This window comes from Manis javanica, chromosome 2 (genome assembly GCF_040802235.1).
Source record: "Manis javanica isolate MJ-LG chromosome 2, MJ_LKY, whole genome shotgun sequence".
Taxonomy (NCBI): domain Eukaryota; kingdom Metazoa; phylum Chordata; class Mammalia; order Pholidota; family Manidae; genus Manis; species Manis javanica.
The window spans coordinates 13,864,772-13,887,695 of NC_133157.1; the positions used below are offsets into that span (position 1 = coordinate 13,864,772).

At 42.4% G+C, this 22,924-nt stretch overlaps 1 protein-coding gene across 4 annotated transcripts in view; it reads left to right on the forward strand.

Moving 5' to 3' along the window:
• The window catches only part of CDK5RAP2 (CDK5 regulatory subunit associated protein 2), a 173,887-nt gene that overhangs the window by 67,943 nt on the left and 83,020 nt on the right, over positions 1–22,924 (forward strand). For all 4 annotated transcript variants that reach the window (XM_073225524.1, XM_037022238.2, XM_037022236.2 and 1 more), the window contains 3 exons: positions 2,758–2,928; positions 6,484–6,627; positions 20,864–20,961. In XM_073225524.1, coding sequence (XP_073081625.1) covers positions 2,758–2,928; positions 6,484–6,627; positions 20,864–20,961 — 413 coding nt within the window. The remainder of the gene's footprint in view (positions 1–2,757; positions 2,929–6,483; positions 6,628–20,863; positions 20,962–22,924) is intronic.

A 22,924-nucleotide genomic window follows, 5' to 3' on the forward strand; every position in this document is an offset into this window, starting at 1 on the left:
TTATTTCTTGAATAAATTGGGTCATTTGCCCCTTACAGTTTTTCATATTCTGCTGATTGTATTTTATGTTCTTTAATGTGTTTCTTTGCTGACTTTGTTTCTAATAAATTGGTGGATAAGATGCATGATCAAATTCAGGTTTAATTTTTTGGCAAAATTATAGGTGGTATTTGTACTTCCAACAGAAGGTGTACAATATTTAGTAGTCTGTCATGTTTTTGTGATGTTATTCATCATTGATGATCATTTATGAAACACTGGTAGTTTAATCTCATCATTCCTTCTCTAGCTGGATACTTCTATAACGAAAATCTTGTTCTTCACTGTCTTTAGATACCCTGGGGTACAGTTTGTACAGGAAAGACAAAATGAGAATTTCCTAGAATCTTCCAAAATTAGTTTCCCATTGCTGCTGTAACAAATTACCACAAAGTTGGTGGCTTAACACCACATATTTATCTTACAGTTCTGGAAGTCAGAAGTCTGAAATTAGTCTTACTGAGCTAAAATGAAGGTGTTGGTCAGCAGGGCTTCTGAAGGCTCTAGGGGGAAATCCATTTCCTGCCTTTTCTAGCTTTTAAAGGCTTGCCTGCCTTTCTAGACCAGTGGCCCCCATTCAAAGCTAGCAATGAATGGTAAAGTCTTTTTTGTGCTTCCCTCTTCCACTTTTAAGGATCTTCATGATTATATTGGTCCTACCTGGGTAATCTTTAAGGTCAGTTTATTAGCACCCTTTAGCCAATTCCATCTGCAACTTTTATTACCCTTTGCCATGTCATTTAGCGTAGTCAGAGATTTTGGGAATTTGTATGTGAACATCTTTGGTGGAGGGCGTTATTCTGCTTATCAGTTACCAAAGGTTTTTTGTTTCTTTTAAATACCATTATGAACTCATAGATTTTTAGGATTTTTGATATATTTTCATACATTGTGATATCCTTGATATTCTAATTGTCCTATCTTTGGACAGTAGAAAAGCTTATTCAGATTGATTCCTGACTTCTTTGGACTTGAGTGTTGAGTTCTAGCTTCCTATCTTTCTGACTTGAAAAGGTGTCTGGGCTCATCTTGAACATTCCTGCTGCAGGTCTGGAATCATTCCTTTCAGTAAACCCTCACTTCGAGGGCTTATTAAAGCAGATTGATGGACTCTCCTACCTTTGCGTTTCTGATTTAATAGGTCTGTGGTAGGGCCCAGTAATTGGCATTTGCAGTTCCCAGGTGATGATGAGAATGTCGTTGTAGGGACTATGCTTTGAGAACCACTATTTTTAAAGAACCCTTCTTCTCTTTGGTGGTAACTGATACTTACAGGCTACAATCTGAATGCTAAGGAGGACACTGGTTCTAGGTTTTCTTCAGTCAAAGGAAAAAAATGAAACAAAACAATAAAATACAGAATTACATGTTTTAACTTTTTATATTTGTATATTTTTTCTGTCAGACTTAAAGTCTTGGTTCTTATGATATTAAATATTATTTAATAATTCATATATACACAAACACACACAGTTTCAGAATAACAATACAAATATTGTTTCTTACAACATCATTACTAAAAACAGTTCACGATTTTTTGAAACAGTTCCTTTTGTCCTTGGAGAAAATGTACCAATTGGTTAAAGGTTGCTAAAGGAATGTACAATTATTCTGTTTTTAAGTTATTGAAATACTTCCTCTCTGTGTGGTTGATGAATCAACTCAATACACATTCATTTTTTTGTTTGTTCTTTCAGTTTTAGGATGTTTTTCCTTTATTTTTAAAATAATTATCTAAACATTTAAATGGTTTCAATGTTACCCCTATAAAATGAGTTCTGTTCTTTCCTTCTACCTTGTTCTCTTTTTTTCCTTATAGACAACCATTCAAGTTATTTTATGGTTAAATGAGTAGCAGTATGCTATACATACTTTTTTCTCTCCTGGGATATACCCCCGTATATATATTCAGCAATATATTCTGAAGATTACTTTAGGGCAGTATATTTATAGAGAGAGTTCTCATTCCTTTTTCTTTATGGCTTCAGAATGCACCATTGAGAATATACCATAGTTTATTCCTCTATTGGTGGACATTTGGGTTGTTTCCAGCCTTTTGCTATTAGGAATTATGCTTTAGTATTACAAATAGTATATATTTTGAGGTAGTTACAGTCATACTGTTTACTTGTTTTCGTTTTTTTCCCTTAACATTATGACATGACTATTTGCCATGTTATTGCAAATATCATTATTTAAGACCGTTTTTTTTCTGATTATGAAAATAATATGTGCTTATTTGGAGATTTTTAGAATTCAGAAGAATAAGAAAATAAAAGTCAACTGAAAATCACACATAATCTCTCTACTTAGGTATAGGTATTCTGTTATTTTGATGTGTTCCCACATAGTCCTAATGATGTTTTGTATAAACATTTAGAAAACAATCAGCATCATATTATATACTATCCTGGTTTGTTTTTACTCATAATTATGCATCTTTTTATACTGTACTCTTCTTAATTCCCTGTTGTTAGGTACTTAGTTTCATTCTGGTTTTTCAGTATTGTAAATTATGTGATAAATTTGTACATAAAGCTTTTTCTAAATTCAGATTATTCTTAAAGTTGATTTTCATAAGACTTTAAATGAGAAGGAAGTACACATTTGTTAAATACATCTGTAGCTTGCTCTCACAGCAAGCAGTAAGGTAAACAGGTGAATGTTATCTTTGAATTTTTGTCAGGTAAATTCCATTTTTTCTTTTTCTTCTTGCAGGACCTTAGAAAGGAAGTTGAGAAGTTACGCAATGAAGTGAATGAAAGAGAGAAAGCAGTGGAGAACCGTTATAAGAGACTTCTGAGTGAAAGTAATAAAAAATTGCACAGTCAAGAGCAGGTGATCAGAAGTCCAGCAGAAAGGGCCATTCAAGAAGACTTATTGCTTCAGGTACCATATTTTTTTTTTCTCTTGTATTTTAATCTTTTGACTTGGCATAGGTTTAAAAAAAAAAAAACAACTCCTGTAGGAACATTTATATAAAAACAAGGCTGCCAAAAATGATTATAGTCTTCATTAATTATTGCTATATATCAGAACACTTTAGAGCTTCCTTCCTGTCTTTGCGCTTCAGCCACCAGGGAGGGAAATTTGGAGAAAAGGAAGCTCAGAGAAGGGGAGGGCCTTGTTCTGGGTCATGTGATCAATTCAGGCTCTGGCCTGTTTTGCTCTGATACCCAGGGTGCTTCACAGAAGAAGCTCTGCTGTGAGCACCTGTGGCTGCCTCTCTGTGCCATGCCCTGTCTCTCTCTGGACTTTTCTTCTTCTGACTGTTCCTTTTAGTCTTGGCGTACCCTTCTTGTTTGATAGTGAGGTGAATTTTTGATTCCGCCCAAACTTCCAGGTAACCGATGAATTCAGCATGGGTGTTTAATTCTGCTTCCTGTTGAAGCCTCATTAAAATGCCAGTGAAGGGTTAAGACATAAGACCTCAGATCTAGGAGAATGGAGTGCTCAATAACAGGTGATGGTTGGGTGATAAGTGGATGGGTAGTGGTAGCTACATAGGATTCTGTCTTCTCTACTCTGCTGCCTGCCTTTGGGATGAAAAACCAACAAAAAGCAAGTCAGTTTATCCTACAGAACCCAAAAAGGCTGAGCAGGCAGTGGAGGTACCTGGTACCTTTCTGGACAGGAGATTTGGCTGCAGTGCTCGGCAGTTAGGTGACCTTGTTCTCTCCACTAGCAGGAGGTGGGAGGTTTACTTGCAGGTGACTTTAAACCAGAGCAGCGATGGAGTGGATGTCTTGAAGGAGAATGAGGAGGAAGTGACATGAGCAGACCCAGAGAATCCTCTGAGGAGAGAAAAGACTGACAGGGGCTGACGTTTGGGGGGGTGTCCCCCGGCGAAACGTCTGAGTCCCCATCTGGTCATTTCACAGTGAGGCCACCATTGAAGTGTCCTTCCCACACTCACGGAGCTTCCGAGCACTTGTACCCTTAAAAGTAGGTGGAAAGCCTGAGTTCCTCCAATAGGAGAAAAATGCCTGAAGACAGACCGACAGCATATTTAGGGAAAATAGAAATAGTGGAGAATGAGAAGAAAACTAGACAGTTTTAAAAAAAACTCAACATGATGGCATCTTGGATAAGAAATGAAATCATGATCTGACAGGGAAGATACTTGGAAAAAAGAATGACCTAATGAAAGTTGCAAGTATGGTTACAGGTATAAATAGTTTAGTGGAAGAGTTAGAGAAGTTAGAAGGTAAAGTTAAGCCTTCCAGAAAAAAGAATTAAAGAAAGAAACAAACAAAAAGGTGGGAATCTGAGAGAGCGAAGACAAGATAATTAGAGATGCTATTCAAGAGCTCCCGTATATGACCAACAGGCGTTCCAGGAAGAACAGGCAAAGCTGAGGGAAGGAACATTTCAAAGTAATAGGAGAGTATTTCCCAGGATGGAAGGACAGAGATCGCTCCATCGGAAGGACCTGCTGTGTTCCTAGCACAAAGAGTGAGAAAAGACCTAAACCCCAAGGCAGGTCCCCGGGGAATTCCAGAACACAGGGGGAAAGGGAGGATCTGGAAGGCTTGCAGAGAGGGAAATACAGGTCACACACAAAGGACCCAGACTTGAAATAATGTCAGGATTCTCAGTAGCAACATTGGAAGCCAGAAGAGAAGAGAGCAATGCTTTCAGATTTTGGAGGAAAAGTCATTTCCATTCTGTACTCAGCCAAGCCATCAGCAGGAGTGAGGGCAGAATAAAGGTATTTTAGACTATTTGGTGCCAAGAAGTGTCTGCCTGGCCTGTATTGTACTTAACTCTTTGCAGGAAACTCCTAGAGGATGATTCGATACAAATGAGGAAGTAACCAAAAAAGAGAGACAGGATCCAGAAAGTAGGGAGTTCACCTGGGATGTGGTGACGGGAAGTCCCAGGATGACAGCTGAGCCACCCGAGTGAGGAGCTCAGGTTCCAGCTGTTGAGAGAGGGCTTCCTCGGGATTCCTCAAGATGCAAAGTGGAACCACGCATTCAGCTCGTGTGTCTGGCTCCATCTGAAAGGAATTTTCAGTTCTTTTATTAGAGACGTTAGAGGTAAATTCTCTTTTAAGTACCTGTTTTAGTTTTATGAAGTAAGTAAACAGATAGAACAAAGCAGTTTGTTACTAATTCCAAGAAAAGCAAAGAATTGAACATGAAAGCAAGTGTCGTCGTGGAGCACCATGATACGGACTTGATTTAAAACCCAGGTGTAACCATCAGCAAAAGTGGGTGGGGGGTAGATTATATAAGGGCTGAATTCATTGGCTTCTATGATAGGAATAAGTAAAATCTAACCTTAAGAAATCAAGAAATGTGACAAGTAGAATATAATATATGTATAGAAACATGGAAGTAAAAAATTTGCAGAAGATACGCTGAAAGATTTGAAAGTTGTTATTTCTGGGAGTGGCCCTCAGGTGAGAAGAGGAGAAGGAAGGGAGGGCTGTTTCCATTTAAGCCTTGGAGTAGTGATTGAAACAGCGGTGTGTGTAATGGGACTTTTAGAAAATACGAATGAAAAGTGTAAGTCCACAAGTGTATGATAGCAATTCTAGAAATTCAGTGTTGGTTATTTGATTCCTCATTCTTCCTGTTACAGTTCAGTGGGTTTTTACAAAACATTGGCTCTGCTTGTCTCTCATTTGTGTTCACCTAATTGCTTATCAAAATTCAACATGATGAATGAATTTTGATGAGCGCTTAGGAGTAAGATAAATGGTTCTCACTCTTAATTTCCAACAGAGTGGACAGAAACCCGATTCAGGAGTTAACTATATTTAGGAATAGATTCTATTCTTGAACTTGGCCAAAAGGCCAGCAAAATGGTCTGTAGTCCTGTCTTGTTAAAGGTCAGATCTTCTGAAGGGGTCATTGAGGGGAACTCTGTTGTGTGTGCAGCCCATGAAGGACCTGTTCATCTGAGACCAGACCCCAAAGCAGTATTTGCAGTCTTGCTGCCTTCTTCCTGGAAGACAACCCTCCTTGTAGATAGAGACGGTTCAAATTTTGTCAAAGCTGTAATGTTTCAAGAGGGAGTAGAGTGTGTTGGGTTGTCCTATCCCCTCCCTCTATTCATTGTAGTAACCCTGTAGGATAGGAAATAGACCCAGAGATCCCCCGCAGGTTTGGAACCCATTCTACTGGGGCCAGAGCCCGTGCCTTGTCCTCCATACCCACGGGAAGGCTGTCCCAGAGGTGGTGGGGGAAGGCTTGTGGTGACTCACTATTCTTGTTCATTCCAGCCAGAAGGCTGCTCTTCTTGTTGTAATAACACAAGAGTGGAGTGTCATTACAGTGCTGTGACTGCCTAGTATTTTGGAATGGTGGAAACTATTTAGAGGACATACGGGTATTGTGAAGAAAAACAAATATCTTCCCTTCAAGAGTTTGGGACAATCTCTTAATATTTCTTTTCTTTATGAAAACTTCCTTATGATTTGTTTTGTTTCCTTAGAAATTCAATGAAGAAGATTTGGAAGCAATACAGAAGAATCGTTATTTAATGACTGCCAAAGATCACGAGTTCAGAAGTGAAGACTTAATAACAGAAAAGTGCTCTTCTCACCAGTCTCCAGGTAGCAACAGCATCTTCTCCGAGGTGAGCTTGACTGAAATCGGGCATTCACATGCGAATTCACATTCTCTCCTGACATGTATTTGATGACTCCCTTGATCTAGAGATCCTCACATGCCTTCTCACTGATAGTCGAGCTCACAACAGGTGGGAGGAGGGGTCCTCAGTGTCTCCAGCCTCTGGATCAGTATCCCTCAGGGGAGTAGCAGTATTTGCACTGCACAGGAAACTCGTGACTCACAGCAAACTCATGTTTGCTCTCCTGGGGCTCACTTCTCAAGCGCTACATAATCTCAAGTGTAAGAAAATTTTCCTGTTCAAATTACACAGGAAGTGGCCCAGCAGGCCCTTCTTGGTCTGGCTCCAAGGGAATAACAGCTAACTTCTGGCAGATTACGGAAAACACCCTCTGTGCCTCTCTGTGCCTTTGCATGTGCTGTTCCACCTTCCTGGAATGCCTTTTTACATGATGGCTTCTGAACATCCCAAAGGTACCACTCTATCTAGTGTCACCTCTGTGGCACCTTCCCTGACCCTGCCTAGTACCGAGGTCTGCTCTTCCTCCGGGTGCACAGCACTGCACATGGCCATCTTCAATCAACACTTGGTCCTTGTGTTAGTGATCTGGGAGCCACTTCTCTGCTTCCCCTCATCAGAGCCCCTGTGCTGTGGGCAGGCACCTCGGGGGCAGGGAATTGGTACCCATGTCTGAAAGGCCACGCCTAGCTCAGAGCCTGGTACAGTGGGTGTTAGTTGAGTGAATGAGTGATTATATTGGTCAGTGAGAGATGCATGCAGATTGCTATGACCCCCAGCCTACCTATAAGGTAACTCGGGAGCCAGATACAGGTAAGGAAGGGAGTTCACTGTCGGCCGAGTTTTTGTTTGTTTGTTTTTCTTTTTTAAAATATGGCTTAAAGTTCATTCAGAAGACAGAGAACTCTTACTCAAATTGGTTCTCTGATGAATGGCTCTGATCATGACTTGTGGTTTTCTGAAGGATGATTCTCCAAATAATTAACAACTAGTGCAGCACGGGACACACCAGTCAGGAGGGGCGACCTGGAGGCCTGCTCACGGGCCAGGCGCCAATCTTGTAGTTATTGATCTTGGAGAGGTCTCTAGGGGCCTATGAAGGAGGGGCTAGGGCAGCTGGGGTGGTTGGGGTGGACGGATCAGTGGTTATTTTACAGCTGACATGAAAGTAATTGAGTCTCTCAGTAGCCAGTACTAGCCATGCCCTGTGAATCAGCTCAGTATCAGCCTGGGTCTGGAGGGCATCGTTGCCCAGACAGTGGGAGCTCTTTTCTTAACTCTGACCACTTATGGATTAGCATTTTGCTCTTTCTCTTGAATAAGAGTGTCAGCATAGAAGAGTCAAGCCCTTGAGCTAGGCCAGAAGTCTGGATGCCTGGATTTCTCTCTTGGCTCTGTCCCTTCACTTCATTGGCCTTAGGCAAACCTGAAAACTAAATCTCAGAGGGCTAATATTTTGCAGGTTTAACTTGCATGTAGTTTCTTGATTTTGACCAAATTTAGTTGGGTGTTAAGATGTACAGCAGCCTGTTCTATGGCACAGTCTGTTTTAAAACAAGATCTCAGCCCATCAGGTGTTTTAGATGGACTGACTGATCTTCCTTGATTTGAATACATTTCACTAAATTTTGCTATTCTGAATCATGTAAAATTGTCTAAATGTTGAATAAAATGTTTGTAAGTTTATTGAGCTGGCTAAGATTAAAAAAAAATTAATCTCACTAGTTTGGTCACTGACACTGATTCTTTTTGAGGTTATTTGTGCTGGGCAATGTCTACATTTCATATAACCATAGTGTAAAGTCATCATTTTATCATTTTTGGTTATATTCAGATCCTGGTGGTGTTTAAATTACTGTTAAAAATACCTAACTATTTTCACAAAGATTTTAATTCTGTTCTGCAAGACTACTTGCAAATTGTGGATAAAGAATTGCAAGTGTTCACTTTGGAATCGTGCATTTCAAGGTGTCAGTTTAAGCAATACCATCTGTCGCAGCCTACAGTTTCCTCCCCCCTGAACAAGATATACTTTTCACACTGTAGTTCTTCCTTCATTGAAGGGTGGATTTCTTCTGCTGTGTCCTTGGACATTTTGTGTTGACGTAGGGTTTATCCTCTACCCCTTTCTACAAAGACTTTGAGACTGTAATGATGTCTCCATCCACTCTGGGCAGTCTTTTCCTTCTAATCATTGTGTGATCCTGAGAATTAATGCTGGGTGAACAGGGAATTGAAGAGCAGAGTAAAACAGGCCAGTTATACCTGGGTTTGTCTGATGTTTCCCAGTTCCCTTTCCCAATTCCCCTGAGAAGGTAGGGCAGGAGGAAAGGAGGTGCAGGTGTGGTCCTGGCAGGTGGACAGGGGCAGCTGAGGAGAGCAGCGACCTAAGTTCAAGACCATATTGAAATTGCTGCAGCCAGAGATTATAGCTTGTCCGTTGGCATGGTCAGGATATTACTGTGGAATTGCCTCAGTATTAAAATCAGTGCCTTTGTTGCAGAGTTGTGACACAGCTACCAAAATAGACACCATCTATCTTACCAGGCTCCTCCTAAATTGCCCTGATTACCAGGAAGTGAGCCATCAAGTTTTCTCGTTACATATCTGCGGCCTCTTCAGATTGTGGCCTATACATTACACGTGTTCGGCTTAAGCCGTTGAGGAAACTGTGGTAGAGTGGAAAACGCCCTGGCTTTGGCAGTGGAATGTCAGTTCTGCTACTTACTAGCTCTGACACCTTGGGCAAATCACTTAATCTTTGTGAAGCTCACCTTCCTAATCTGTAAAATGGGGAATTACATGTTTACCTCTTGAGAGGATTAGAAATTATATAAGCATTATTAGTTAAGGTTCTTTTGGTATAAGCTATGGAACCCAACATTGAATAGTTTGAGCAAAACAACACTAGAAGGAAGTATTTGCTGGGCTCTGCAGATGGAAGCTGTCTCAGATGCCAAGGGAGAGTTGAGTAGCCATGCCCCGGGGGGTTGGGGGTGAAACCGTGGCAGCCCCATAGACAGCACAAGTTGTAGACTCGAGGGCTCCATTTTGACATGAGTCACACCCAGGACTCCCAGACACTGGTGTCTCTGTTAAGTCTCTGGGTCCTGAGGGAGAATTGTGTTGGTTTGGTGTGGGCTCAGAGAATGGCTCACAGAGAAGAGACTCACCCCTGTGTTTCAGAGATGGTTCTCAGGTGAGGCAGGGGAAGGAATGGTGGGGAGCTGGGTGGCCATTCCCTGGACTCCAGAGAACACCCTGCAGTCGAACGCAAGGTAGGTGTGTGGCATTTATAAGTCTTCTGTGGAATGAGAGGCCTCCTGTCTGGGTTGTTTCTTTTTATTTATTTATTTATTTATTTTTATTATATATTTATTTTGTTATCATTACTCTATAATTACATGAGGAACATTATGTTTACTGGACTCCCCCCATCACTAAGTTCCCCCCACATTCCCCATTTGCAGTCTTTGTCCATCAGTGTAGTAAGATGTTGTAGAATCACTACTTATCTTCTCTGTGTTGCACAGCCCTCCCCATGCCCACCCCCCCACATTATACATGCTAATCATAATGCCTCCTTTCTGCCCCCACCCCCACCCCTTTATCCCTCCCTTCCCACCCATCCTCCCCAGTCCTTTTCCCTTTGGTAACTGTTAGTCCATTCTTGGGTTCTGTGAGTCTTCTGGTGTTTTGTTCCTTCAGTTTTTCCTTTATTCTTATATTCCACAGATGAGTGAAATCATTTGATACTTGTCTTTCTCCACCTGGCTTATTTCTCTGAGCATAATACCCTCTAGCTCCATCCATGTTGTTGCAAATGGTAGGGTTTCTTTTCTTCTTATGGCTGAATAATATTCCATTGTGTATATGTACCACATCCTCTTCATCTATTCATCTACTGATGGACACTTAGGTTGCTTCCATTTCTTGGCTATTGTGAATAGTGCTGCGATAAACATAGGGGTGCATTTGTCTTTTTAAACTGGAGTGCTGCATTCTTAGGTAAATTCCTAGGAGTGGAATTCCTGGGTCAAATGGTATTTCTATTTTGAGTTTTTTGAGGAACCTCCATACTGCTTTCCACAATGGTTGAACTAGTTTACATTCCCACCTGCAGTGTAGGAGGGTTCCCCTTTCTCCACATCCTCGCCAGCATTTGTTGTTGTTTGTCTCTTGGATGGTGGCGATCCTTACTGGTGTGAGGTGATATCTCTTTGTGGTTTTAATTTGCATTTCTCTGATGACAAGCGATGTGGAGCATCTTTTCATGTGTCTGTTGGCCATCTGAATTTCTTCTTTAGAGAATTGTCTGTTCAGCTCCTCTGACCATTTTTTAATTGGATTATTTGCTTTTTGTTTGTTGGGGCACATGAGCTCTTTATATACTTTGGGTGTCAACCCTTTATCGGATCTGTCATTTATGAATATATTCTCCCATACTGTAGGATGCCTTTTTGTTCCATTGGTGGTATCCTTTGCTGTACAGAAACTTTTCAGTTTGATGTAGTCCCACTTGTTCATTTTTGGTTTTGTTTCCCTTGCCTGGGGAGATATGTTCATAAAGAAGTCGCTCATGTTTATGTCCAAGAGATTTTTGCCTATGTTTTTTTCTAAGAGTTTTATGGTTTCATGACTTACATTCAGGTCTTTGATCCATTTTGAGTTTACTTTTGTGTGTGGGGTTAGACAATGATCCAGTTTCATTCTCTTACATGTAGCTGTCCAGTTTTGCCAGCACCATCTGTTGAAGAGGCTGTCATTTCCCCATTGTATGTCCATGGCTCCTTTATCAAATACTAATTGACCATATATGTTTGGGTTAATGTCTGGAGTCTCTATTCTGTTCCACTGGTCTGTGACTCTGTTCTTGTGCCAGTACCAAATTGTCTTGATTACTGGGCTTTGTAGTAGAGCTTGAAGTTGGGGAGCGAGATCCCTCCCACTTTATTCTTCCTTCTCAGGATTGCTTTGGCTATTTGGGGTCTTTGGTGGTTCTATATGAATTTTAGAACTATTTATTCCAGTTCGTTGAAGAATGCTGTTGGTAATTTGATAGGGATTGCATTAAATCTGTATATTGCTTTGGGCAGGATGGCCATCTTGACAATATTAATTCTTCCTAGCAGGAGCATGGGATGAGTTTCCATTTGTTAGTGTTGTCTTTAATTTCTCTTAAGAATGAATGTCTTGTACTTTTCGGGATATAGGTCTTTCACTTCCTTGGTTAAGTTTATTCCTGGGTATTTTTTTTTTTTTGATGCAATTGTGAATAGAATTGTTTCCCTGGTTTCTCTTTCTATTATTTCATTGTTAGTGTATAGGAAAGCCTCAGATTTCTGTGTATTAATTTTGTATCCTGCAACTTTGCTGTATTCTGATATCAGTTCTAGTAGTTTTGGAGTGGAGTCTTTAGGGTTTTTTATATACAATATCATGTCATCTGCAAATAGTGACAGTTTGACTTCTTCTTTACCAATCTGGATTCCTTGTATTTCTTTGTTTTGTCTAATTGCCGTGGCTTAAGACCTCCAGTACTATGTTGAATAGCAGTGGGGAGAGTGGGCATCCCTGTCTTGTTCCCAATCTCAGAGGAAAAGCTTTCAGCTTCTCGCTGTTCAGTATGATGTTGGCTGTGGGTTTGTCATATATGGCCTTTATTATGTTGAGGTACTTGCCCTCTATACCCATTTTGTTGAGAGTTTTTATCATGAATGGATGTTGAATTTTGTGAAATGCTTTTTCAGTGTCTATGGAGATGATCATGTCGTTTTTTTCCTTTTTGTTGTTGTGGTGGATGATGTTGATGGATTTTCGAATGTTGTATCATCCTTGCATCCCTGAGATGAATCCCACTTGATCATGGTGTATGATCCTCTAGATGTATTTTTGAATTCGGTTTGGTATTGTTTTGTTGAGTATTTTTGCATCTATGTTCATTAGGGATATTGGTCTGTAATTTTCTTTTTTGGTGGGGTCTTTGCCTGGTTTTGGTATTAGAGTGATGCTGGCTTCATAGAATGAGTTTGGAAGTATTCCCTCCTCTTTTATTTTTTGGGAAACTTTAAGGAGAATGGGTATTATGTCTTCTCTATGTTTCTGATAAAATTCAGCGGTGAATCCATCTGGACCAGGAATTTTATTCTTGGGTAGTTTTTTGATTACTGATTCAATTTTGTTGCTGGTAATTGGTCTGTTTAGATTTTCTGTTTCTTCCTTGGTCAGTCTTGGAAGGTTGTATTTTTCTAGGAAGTTGTCCATTTCTCCTAGGTTTTCCAGCTTGTTAGCATATAGATTATCATAGTATTCTCTAATAATTCTTTGTATTTCTGTGGGGTCCATCGTAATTTTTCCTTTCTCATTTCTGATTGTGTTGATGTGTGCTGGTTCTCTTTTTCTCTTAGTAAGTCTGGCTAGGGGCTTATCTATTTTGTTTATTTTCTCAAAGAACCAGTTCTTAGTTTCATTGATTTTTTTCTATTGTTTTATTCTTCTCAATTTTATTTATTTCTTTTCTCATCTTTATTATGTTCCTCCTTCTGCTGACTTTGGGCCTCATTTGTTCTTTTTCCAGTTTCAATAATTGTGACTTTAGACTATTCATTTGGGATTGTTCTTCCTTCTTTAAATAGGCCTAGATTGCTATATACTTTCCTCTTAGAACTGCCTTCCCTGCCTCTCACAGAAGTCGGGGCTTTATGCTGTTGTTGTCATTTGTCTCCATATATTGACTGATCTCTGTTTTAATTTGGTCATTGATCCATTGATTATTTAGGAGCATGTTGTTAAGCCTCCATGTGTTTGTGAGCCTTTTTGTTTTCTTTGTACAATTTATTTCTAGTTTTATGCCTTTGTGGTCTAAGAAGTTGGTCGGTAGAATCTCAAGCTTTTTGAATTTACTGAGGCTCTTTTTGTGGCCTAGTATGTGGTCTATTCTGGAAAGTGTTCCATGTGCACTTGAGAAGAATGTGTATCCTGCTGTTTTTGGGTGTAGAGTTCTGTAGATGTCTGTTAAGTCCATGTGTTCTAGTGTGTTGTTCAGTGGCTCTGTGTCCTTACTTATTTTCTGTCTGGTGGTTGTGTCCTTTGGAGTGAGTGGTGTGTTGAAGTCTCCTGGAATGGATGCATTGCAGTCTATTTCCTCCTTTAATTCTTTTAATATTTGTTTCACATATGGTGGTGCTCATGTGTTGGGTGCATATATATTTATAATGGTTATATCCTCTTGTTGGACTGACCCCTTTATCATTATGTAATGTCCTTCTTTATCTCTTGTTGCTTTCTTTGTTTTAAAGTCCATTTTGTCTGTTACAAGTACTGCAACACCTGCTTTTTTCTCCCTCTTGTTTGCATGAAATATCTTTTTCCATTCCTTGACTTTTAGCCTGTGTATGTCTTTGGGTTTGAGGTGAGTCTCTTGTAAGCAGCATATAGATGGGTCTTGCTTTTTTATCTATTCTATTACTCTGTGTCTTTTGATTGGTGCATTCAGTCATTTTACATTTAGGGTGATTATTAAAAGATATGTACTTATTGCCATTGCAGGCTTTAGATTCGTGGTTACCAAAGGTTCAAGGGTAGCTTGTTTACTGTCTAACTGTCTAACTTAACTCACTTATTATGCTATTATAAACACGGTCTGATGATTCTTTATTTCTCTCCCTTCTTATTCCTCCTCCTCCGTTCTTTATATGTTAGGTGTTTTATTCTGTACTCTTTCGTGTTTCCTTTGACTGCTTTTGTGAGTAGTTGATTTTATTTTTTGCCTTTAGTTAGTATTTAGTTGGTCTGCTTTCTTTGTTGTGATTTTATTTTCTCTGTTGACATCTGTTTAGCCTTACGACTGCTTCCATCTAGAGCAGTCCCTTTAAAATATCCTGTGAGGTGGTTTGTGGGAGGCAAATTCCCTCAACTTTTCCTTGTCTGGGAATTGTTTAATCCCTCCTTCATATTTAAATGATAGTTGTGCTGGATACAGTATTCTTGGTTCAAGGCCCTTCTGTTTCATTGCATTAAATACATCATGCCATCCTCTTCTGGCCTGTAAGGTTTCTGTTGAGAAGTCTGATGATAGCCCAATGAGTTTTCCTTTGTAGGTGACCTTTTTTCTCTCTCTGGCTGCCTTTAATACTCTGTCCTTGTCTTTGATCTTAACCATTTTTAATTATTATATGTCTTGGTGTTGTCCTCCTTGGGTCCCTTGTGTTGGGGGTTCTGTGGGCTTCAATGGTCTGAGAGACTATTTCCTCCTCCAGTTTGGGGAAGTTTTCAGCAATTATTTCTTCAAAGAGACTTTCTATCCCTTTCTCTCTTCTTCTGGTACTCCTATAATGTGAATATTGTTCCATTTGGATTGGTCACACAATTTTCTTAATATTCTTTCATTCCTGGAGATCCTTTTCTCTCTGCATCAGTTTCTCTGTGTTCCTGTTCTCTGATTTCTAGTCCATTAATGGCCTCTTGCACCTCATCTAGTCTTCTGTTAAGTCGTTCCAGAGATTGTTTTATTTCTGTATTCTCCCTCTGAACTTGATCCTTTAGATCTTGCATATTTCTCTGCAGGTCCATCAGCATGGTTATGACCTTTATTTTGAATTCTTTTTCAGGAAGATTGGTTAAATCTATCTCCCCAGGTCCTCTCTCGGGGGTTGTCTGGGTAGTTCTGGACTGAACCAAATTCTTCTGCCTTTTCATGGCGATAGAGGTGGTTGTAGGCAGGTAGCGCATGTGTCAGCTCTGGGAACAAAGTCCTTTCCTGCTTGCTGGTTGCCTTGCCCTTCTCTGCTGCCTGTGTCAGTTACCCTCACACCTGGTGCAGCCTCCGGATTAATCCCGTAAGCTGCTGTGGGCTGGGTCGCCGTCAGGGTAGGGCAGAGCCCTGCGGGGAGTGGCAGGCACGCCGGGTGTGCTCTCCTGCATGAATAGCGCCCCTTTGTGCCTTACCCCCGTTTCCTATGCCTGTGTCGGGCAACTGTGTGTCAGCGGCCTCTCGGTCTGGCCCGGGTGGCTGTGCGCTGGGAGGAGATTCTGGGTGGTTGCTGTGGGTGTGGCCAGTCTCTGGATGCTTGGCCACTGCATGCACTCATGCTGCCGCTCCCTGGCTGTTCAGCCACTGTGTTGAGGGCCTTGCCGGAGGGGGAATGACTGGCAGGGTGTTTATTTCCGTGAGGGGCCTCAGGGCTGCGTTGCCTCCCAGGGGGCTGGGGCGCCTGAAATTCCCTGGGATTCCCAGCTGCTGGGCTGAGTGTGCCAGGCACTTCCATCCAGCTGTGAGGCACCTGTCCCTTTAAGACTTTCAAAAAGCACTTGCTTTTCTTTTGTCCCAGGGGCGCCGGCTGCGGGAACCCACTTGCAGGTCTTACTGCCCCATTTCCCTAGTATCCAGTGCACCACACACTGTGTGTCTGTGCTCCTGGTGCGAATGACTAGGGCTGGATGTTTAGCAGTCCTGGGCTCTCTCTCCCTCCCCGCTCCGACTCCTCTCCTCCCACTGGGCAGCTGGGGTGGGGGGAGTGCTCGGGTGTCGCTGGGCCCCGGCTTGTATCTTACCCCCTTCGTGAGCTGCTGAGTTCACTTAGATGTAGATGTAGGCTGGCTGTTGTGCTGTATCCTCTGGTCTCTCTTTTAGGAATAGTTGTATTTGTTGTATTTTCAAAAATATATATGGTTTTGGGAGGAGATTTCTGCTGCCCTACTCATGCCGTTATCTTGGCTCCTCTCCTGTGTTGTTTCTTATTTGGAGTAGGTGGGGGCTTGGCTGTGTCTGCCGAGTGGGTGCTACTTCCCATTGCTCCCCTCTGGGCAGCCTGGCCCTCCGTCTCTGTGCCGAGGGGGTGGGGGCTTGGCTATCTCTGCCGAGTGGGTGCTGCTCCCCATTGCTCCCCTGTGAGCAGCCTGGCTCTCCTTCTCTGTGCCGAGGGGGGTCCACTGGTCTGTCAGCTCTGCTGAGGGAGCCAGATGACCTCATTCTAATGGGGTGTGATTCAACACTGGGGAATCGGTGATTGATGAAATGGCACCCAAATGGCTCCGAAGAGTTCATTTATTTAACATGGGTGAGCAATTTGCTTCTAGGAAGATGTTGACTCACTCTGACTTCCATTATGCAAAATATCCAGAGGAATTTCTGCTTGTAAGATTCATATTGGTCCTCGTCTTCTCCCCTTACCTCTTCATCTGTTCAGCAGATATTTGTGGCAACATTTGATCTGTGCCAAGTATTGTGCCTGGCTTGGGACATGGCTGCCCATGAGGAGCTCCCAGACCTATAAACATGTGGTTGGTGAAGGTGCCATGGTGGCTGGGAGCAGGCAGTTCTCTCAGGGAAGGCTTCCTGGTGAGAGCTGGCTTGAGCAGCTCCTGTAAGGTGCCTGGGGTGTGTCAGGGGACAGGAGTGAATTGATGGCATGTGGTTCCAGAGAGGGGGGAGGAGCTCTCTCCTGGAGCTCAGATGGAGGGGTTTCTCCGTTTCACTGAGAAGGTAGGGCAGGAGGAAAGGAGGTGCAGGTGTGATCCTGGCAGGTGGACAGTGGGAGCCAAGGAGAGCAGCGATCTAAAGAGCTGGTGAAGGTTCCGATAGTGGCCAGAAAGAGGATGTGAGGCGAGGGGAGCTGAGCCTGGCATCCAGGCCCTGACATCACTGTGGGGGTCCGCTAGAACCTAAAGCCCTGCCCACAGTGATCCAGTTAAGATCTGGGTCCCCAGGGGTCAGATCGTCTCACTGGGCGCACACATGCCTCATCTGGAGTCTGCTGCATCTCCCAGAAACTCACATTTACCAACTTTTCCCCCAGCCCTTCTAGGTTGGCTTTGAAGTTGGGCACGTAAGCACAGATTCTGACTGCCCAATACTAGCTGAATGGACTCTTAACAAGTTACCTTTCCTCTCAGAGATTCGGTTGCTTCGTCTGAAATATGGGAATGTTAATATACCTTCCTGGGTGGTTGATCTGTGTTAAGTAACTAGCTGAGCACTGGAGCATAGAAATAGTAGTTACGGCTGACATTTATCTATCAAGTGTTTAATCCATGCCTGGCAACACTCTGAGAACTTTGTGTAAATTAACTCATTAATCCCCTTAACCCAATGAGCTGTGGAGAATTATTACCTCCACTTGCAGGTGAGGATATTAAAACAGGTTGAGTAACAAGTTCAAGGTCACACAGTTAGTAAGGTCCCACATGCTTAACCATGACTGCCTCTCCTCGTAGGTGCTCCAGAAGCAGTGGGTTTTCGTACTTGCTTGTCGGCTGCCTTTTATGGGGTTGACAATGGCTACGTTACCTTTATCAAGTGCCCAGTGCTTTGCATCCATTATGGAGCACTGATGCGTGGACCAAAGAGCGTGGGCCTTGGAACTTGGCTGCCTGGGTCCACACTGTTGGCCCTCCTTGCTGCAGTTCCCTCATCACGGAAATGGGGAGAGTGGTAACACCTAATAAGCCCTTTGGGTTGTTCTGAGGAATAAATGAGAAAATGCCTGAAAACACTTAGCACAGGGCCTGACATATCGAGGGTTCGATACCCTCTTTGTCTTGATGTCCTGTTGAATTTTTCTCAAGGCTCTTCTCTGGAACCCTCTGTGCACACACATGACGTATACAGTGGGAGCTGAGAGAATCTCACAGGACACTTGTACACAAAAGGCATTTAGGAGCTCTGTGGGCCAGTGAGTGACACGTGGCCTGATTAAAGGGCCTGTCATTTCTAGCAGTCTGGGTGACTAACTTTCCATGACTCAACCGGTGGGTTAGCATTTTAAAACCCTTAACTGGCAGGTGCTGCCTTCGCGCTGTTTTGCTCAGGGCTGGACGTGCGGCAGCATTCCCTTCCTTCAGAGGTTTATAACCTTTTCTTGCCCTCTGTATCCTTTTGGTTGTTTACTGAAGCCAAGGATCTCTTCCCTGGAAAATACTTAAATGCATAAAATATATGCAATAATGTAGGATTATAAAGGAAACCAATTACTTTGAAATTCTGTTACCAAAATACAAAAAACGTGCTGTAGAAACGGTGCTTCTTTATTAACGTGTTAAATGACAAGATCTAGTGGTGAATATAGTGACTGCTGTAGTTTTGAAGTAGTGATAGGAATAAATATTTTGAGATACCTGCAACATATACAGAGCAACTGTATTTCTTTTGATGCCAGAGTCAGGAAGACACTGACATTACTATACTTTGTAGTAATAGCAGCATTCCTGCAATCCCTTTGTTAGGGGAATGCTCACTTTCAGTTAGGGTTAGTGGAATAAAGATGTAACTTTTTTTCCTTGTCCATATTCACACAGCCCCTGAATTGAATCAGGTTAAGGACCATTGGCCTAGGGAGTGTTTTAACTTTAGGATAGAGCCTGAGTTGGTGGGAAATACCAGGGCTGAAGTCCCTCCGTTAACTGCCATGTCTCTCTGCAGCATTTGGAGAGCAGCTGGTCCAAGCGAAGCACTGTGCTGGGTGTTCTACATATGTTAACTATTTATTTTAACATTTTCTTTTTCTTTTGAAATAATTCTAAATTTATAGGCAAGTTCCAAGAATAAAAGATTTTACTTGTCCTGAGCCATTTGAGAGTAAGTTGTCCATGTGAAGCCCTGTCACCGCTGAGTGCTTTCGTGGGTGTTTCCTTTAGGCAGGAACGTTTTCCTGTATAGCACAGCACAGCCATAGCAACCGGGAATCAGCAGAGATGCTTCTAGTCCTCGCATTCATGTTTCACAGTTGTCCCGTAATGCCCAATGCTGGAAAAGGGTCCAGTTCAGTCTGGAACAGTTCCAGGCGTTCCTTGGCTTTCATGGCCTTGATACTTTTGAAGTGCCCAGGCCAGTTATACCTGGGTTTGTCTGATGTTTCCCAGTGACTGGGCTCGGGCTCGGCATCTCGGGTGGGAATATCATACTGTGCTGTTCCTTTCTTGTGTCCTGTCTACTGGCACACGATTTAGACTCGTCCTGTTCCTGGCCATTGCTGATTGTGATAACTTTGTGAAGGTGGTGTCTGCCAGGTGTCTCAGCTTTACAGTTACTCTTTTCTCCTTTGTAATGAATAAGTATTTGGGGGGAGGATTGGAGTCCTTGTAAATACCCTCATCTTCTTCAAACCTTCATTCACTAGTATAAGCATCGTTTTGTGTTTCTTGGGTGAATTATTTATCACTGTGATGGCTGACAAATGGTGGTGTTTCTACTTCTGTCATTCCATCTACTTTTATTAGTTATGTTTTAAAGAAAAACCTACTCTTACCATTTACTCATTAATTCATGTTAGTAAGGACTCATGAAATCCTAATTTTATTTAGTAGGTTATAATCTGTGACTTTTCGTTATTCTGATGTTCAAATTGCCACGTATTTGGCCTTGTCCATCTTACTCCTGTGTCCTTTGGACAACAGTCCATCACTAAGCACTTCCGTATTTTGTGGCATGGCAAAATCCCATAGACGTATGTTGTATTTTCCTTGATTTTCCTTACCCCAATGCTAGAATTGGCCAATTCTTCCAGTTTTCTTGGGTCCTGACAATATACAGTGTAAGTTTTATTTGCTCCGTAATTCATGAGGTGGTGATTATTGTTCACCTATTTACAGGCCCCAGTAAGTAACTTCCTGAGATCCCAGAACTAGTAAGTAGCAGAGCCAAAATTTGAACTTAAAAAAAATTTTTCACATTTGTGAATGCTAATTCACAACATTACATCCCCACCTCATAGAAGTTTAAGCTAGTTGTCAAAGGTCACATAGCTAGTATATAGCAGAGATCCATCTCAGATCTCTTTATGATCACTGTTTGGAATGTTTTTTTATAGTGTGACCCACTTGCTCTGTTCTATTGTAATGGAAGTCCCTTGTCCCAAATAACTGTCACGTTTTTATGAATTATGAATTTTTTCTTTGGAACAAGAACAAATGTGGAAAGGCATTCTTTATAGTGTGAAAATGGTGAGCAGCAGCTCTGGGGGTGGCAGCTTCACAGTAGGCAAATCCGGTGACAATTTGCACATACTGAAACTGTACAACTTTTCACTTTATTGGGAGGGAAGTGATGGACGGTCATTCCCCAGGCCTCCTGCAGGTGGTGCTCTCTGACTGTGGCCTGATCCAGAGCCTGGGACAGAGGATCACCTTCGTTTGGATTTATAAACCAGAACTATACACATAGGTTTGCATAATGTATAGATGTTTTCTTTTAAAATTCTTAATGTCAGATACCCATTTTCATTTCCAGGAAAAGCAACGATCCGATTATGAAGAACTGATTGAAGTCTTAAAGAAAGAACAGGACATCTATACCCACCTAGTAAAATCATTACAGGACTCAGACAGGTAAGGGTTTCTGTTTGGACATCGTGCACATAAGAACACATGGATATTTTGAATAAATGCTAGTGGTGTCTGAGGCAGCAAAGCCTTCCCAGTTTGCTTAGGAAGCTTAAAGTGCTTGGATGGTGACTGCCTTATTTAAATTAGATATACTTACTATCTATCAATTGTTGCCTGATTTTTGGCACCAAACTTATGATAAAAATATCGTAACAGTAATTACTCAGGTTTTTATAGAATTTTTTTTTTTATGGATTTAGAAAGTGCTTCCATGTGTATTTCTCATGATTCCGTGAGGTAAGTAATATTGTGACTGCTATATCCAGTAAGGCCGTGAAAACTAAGAGATGTGTGAACTAAGAGACTTGTCCAGAGTTACACAGGTGGTGTGTGACAGAACCCCAGGACTCCGCACATCTCCCTGTCTGGGAGTGGCTTGTGTCTTTACAGAACTGCTGAGATGATTGGTGCCAGTGAGGTGTGGTGGTGAGAGGCGAGTAAGGGCTGGCGGTTTTGTTGTAGCCCTAGCTCCGTGTCCACAGGCGAGGGGCCTGCTCTGGGTCTCTGTGCATCTGTGAATCACGGGCTGGCCTCAGTGATTTCTCCCATTGAGAAGTTGTCAGGGGTGGGGCATGGGGAAACGGAGAGGGTCTCAATATATTAATTTGTCTTCTTTTGTCTATGCCTAAGAATTTCCATTTTAGTTAAAAAAAAATCACCCACACTGCTCCTTGTTCTAAGCCTTTTATTCCAGCCCCCAGGAAGTCTTCCTTGTCCCTGGCCATGTGTCCTGCCCACCTGGGCTGTTCTCTCACCGTCCCTGGTCTCCCACTCGTCATTGACACTCCACCCTGAGGGCTACCCTTGTCAGGAGGCCTGAGCTGCTCCTCTCCCTGCCCCTACTGTCCCCCCTCCCCCTCCCCCCAACTGAGTTCCCTCAGGCAGGGGTCCCATCTTATCTCCATTTCCCAGTGCCTGTCACAGGGCCTGCTCGGGAGCAGACACTAGGGAACTGTGGAGAGAATGAATACCACCCGCCACCCCCCATTCTTCTAAGTGATAGAATAATTTTCAGATTTTTAAATCTAAAATGAGTTTAGAGAAAATGCAGACATGCTGATGAAATTCTGGGAGGAGGCATCACTCCCTAAAGGCAAACTTTTCAAGAAGGCTCCGCTGGTCAGTTTTCCCTGGGCAAGGGGTTGAGCAATGCAGGGAGCTTGGGGCACATGGGCAAAGCACGTTTAATTGTGCACCTCTCTGGGGGCCCTGTGCACTGCAGGGTGTAGTGATGTCTCTGGCATTTACCACTGCATGCCAGCAGCACCCTCCTGTGCCCTAGCTGTGATGACCCCCTGGGTCTGCAGTATTGCCACATGTCCCTTGGGAGGTTAAATTACAGAGTCACTGCTGTAACTCATGAACATCAGAAAGTTTGGCTTATAAATATCATCTTTTGTTTGGGAGTCATTAGGGTATGTGTGGAAGGAAGGGAATAATGTTTGTCGCGCCTCTTATATTGTTAGGCCCTATGCTAAGCTTTCTACAATATAGTATCTCATTGAATCTTCAGAACAATCTTGAAGGAAAGGCATTATCCCCTTTTTACAGACGAGATAGCCGGGACTCAGGCACTTTGCCGACTTGCCTGGGGGTCCTGGAACTAGCTCGCTGCGGTGTGCCATTCAGAGCTTGGCTCTCTCTGTTTACTCCCACTTCTGCCTCCTCCCGCACTGCGTTTCTGAAAGAGGAATGCACAGAGCTTTGGTTTCTTTCTAGGTGAAGTACCTTTTGTTCTACCAACTCCTCACACCTTGAAAAGATTCTGGAGTTGGGGAAACACTGACAGACACAGGAGCAGCCGCTGTGTACTTTTCACCCTGTCAGAAAGCGGAAGAGGGAGTGAAGCAGTTAGCTTTCCTCAGCGCTCATCACAGCAGCTTTGCTCAGACAGTCTCCTTTTTCC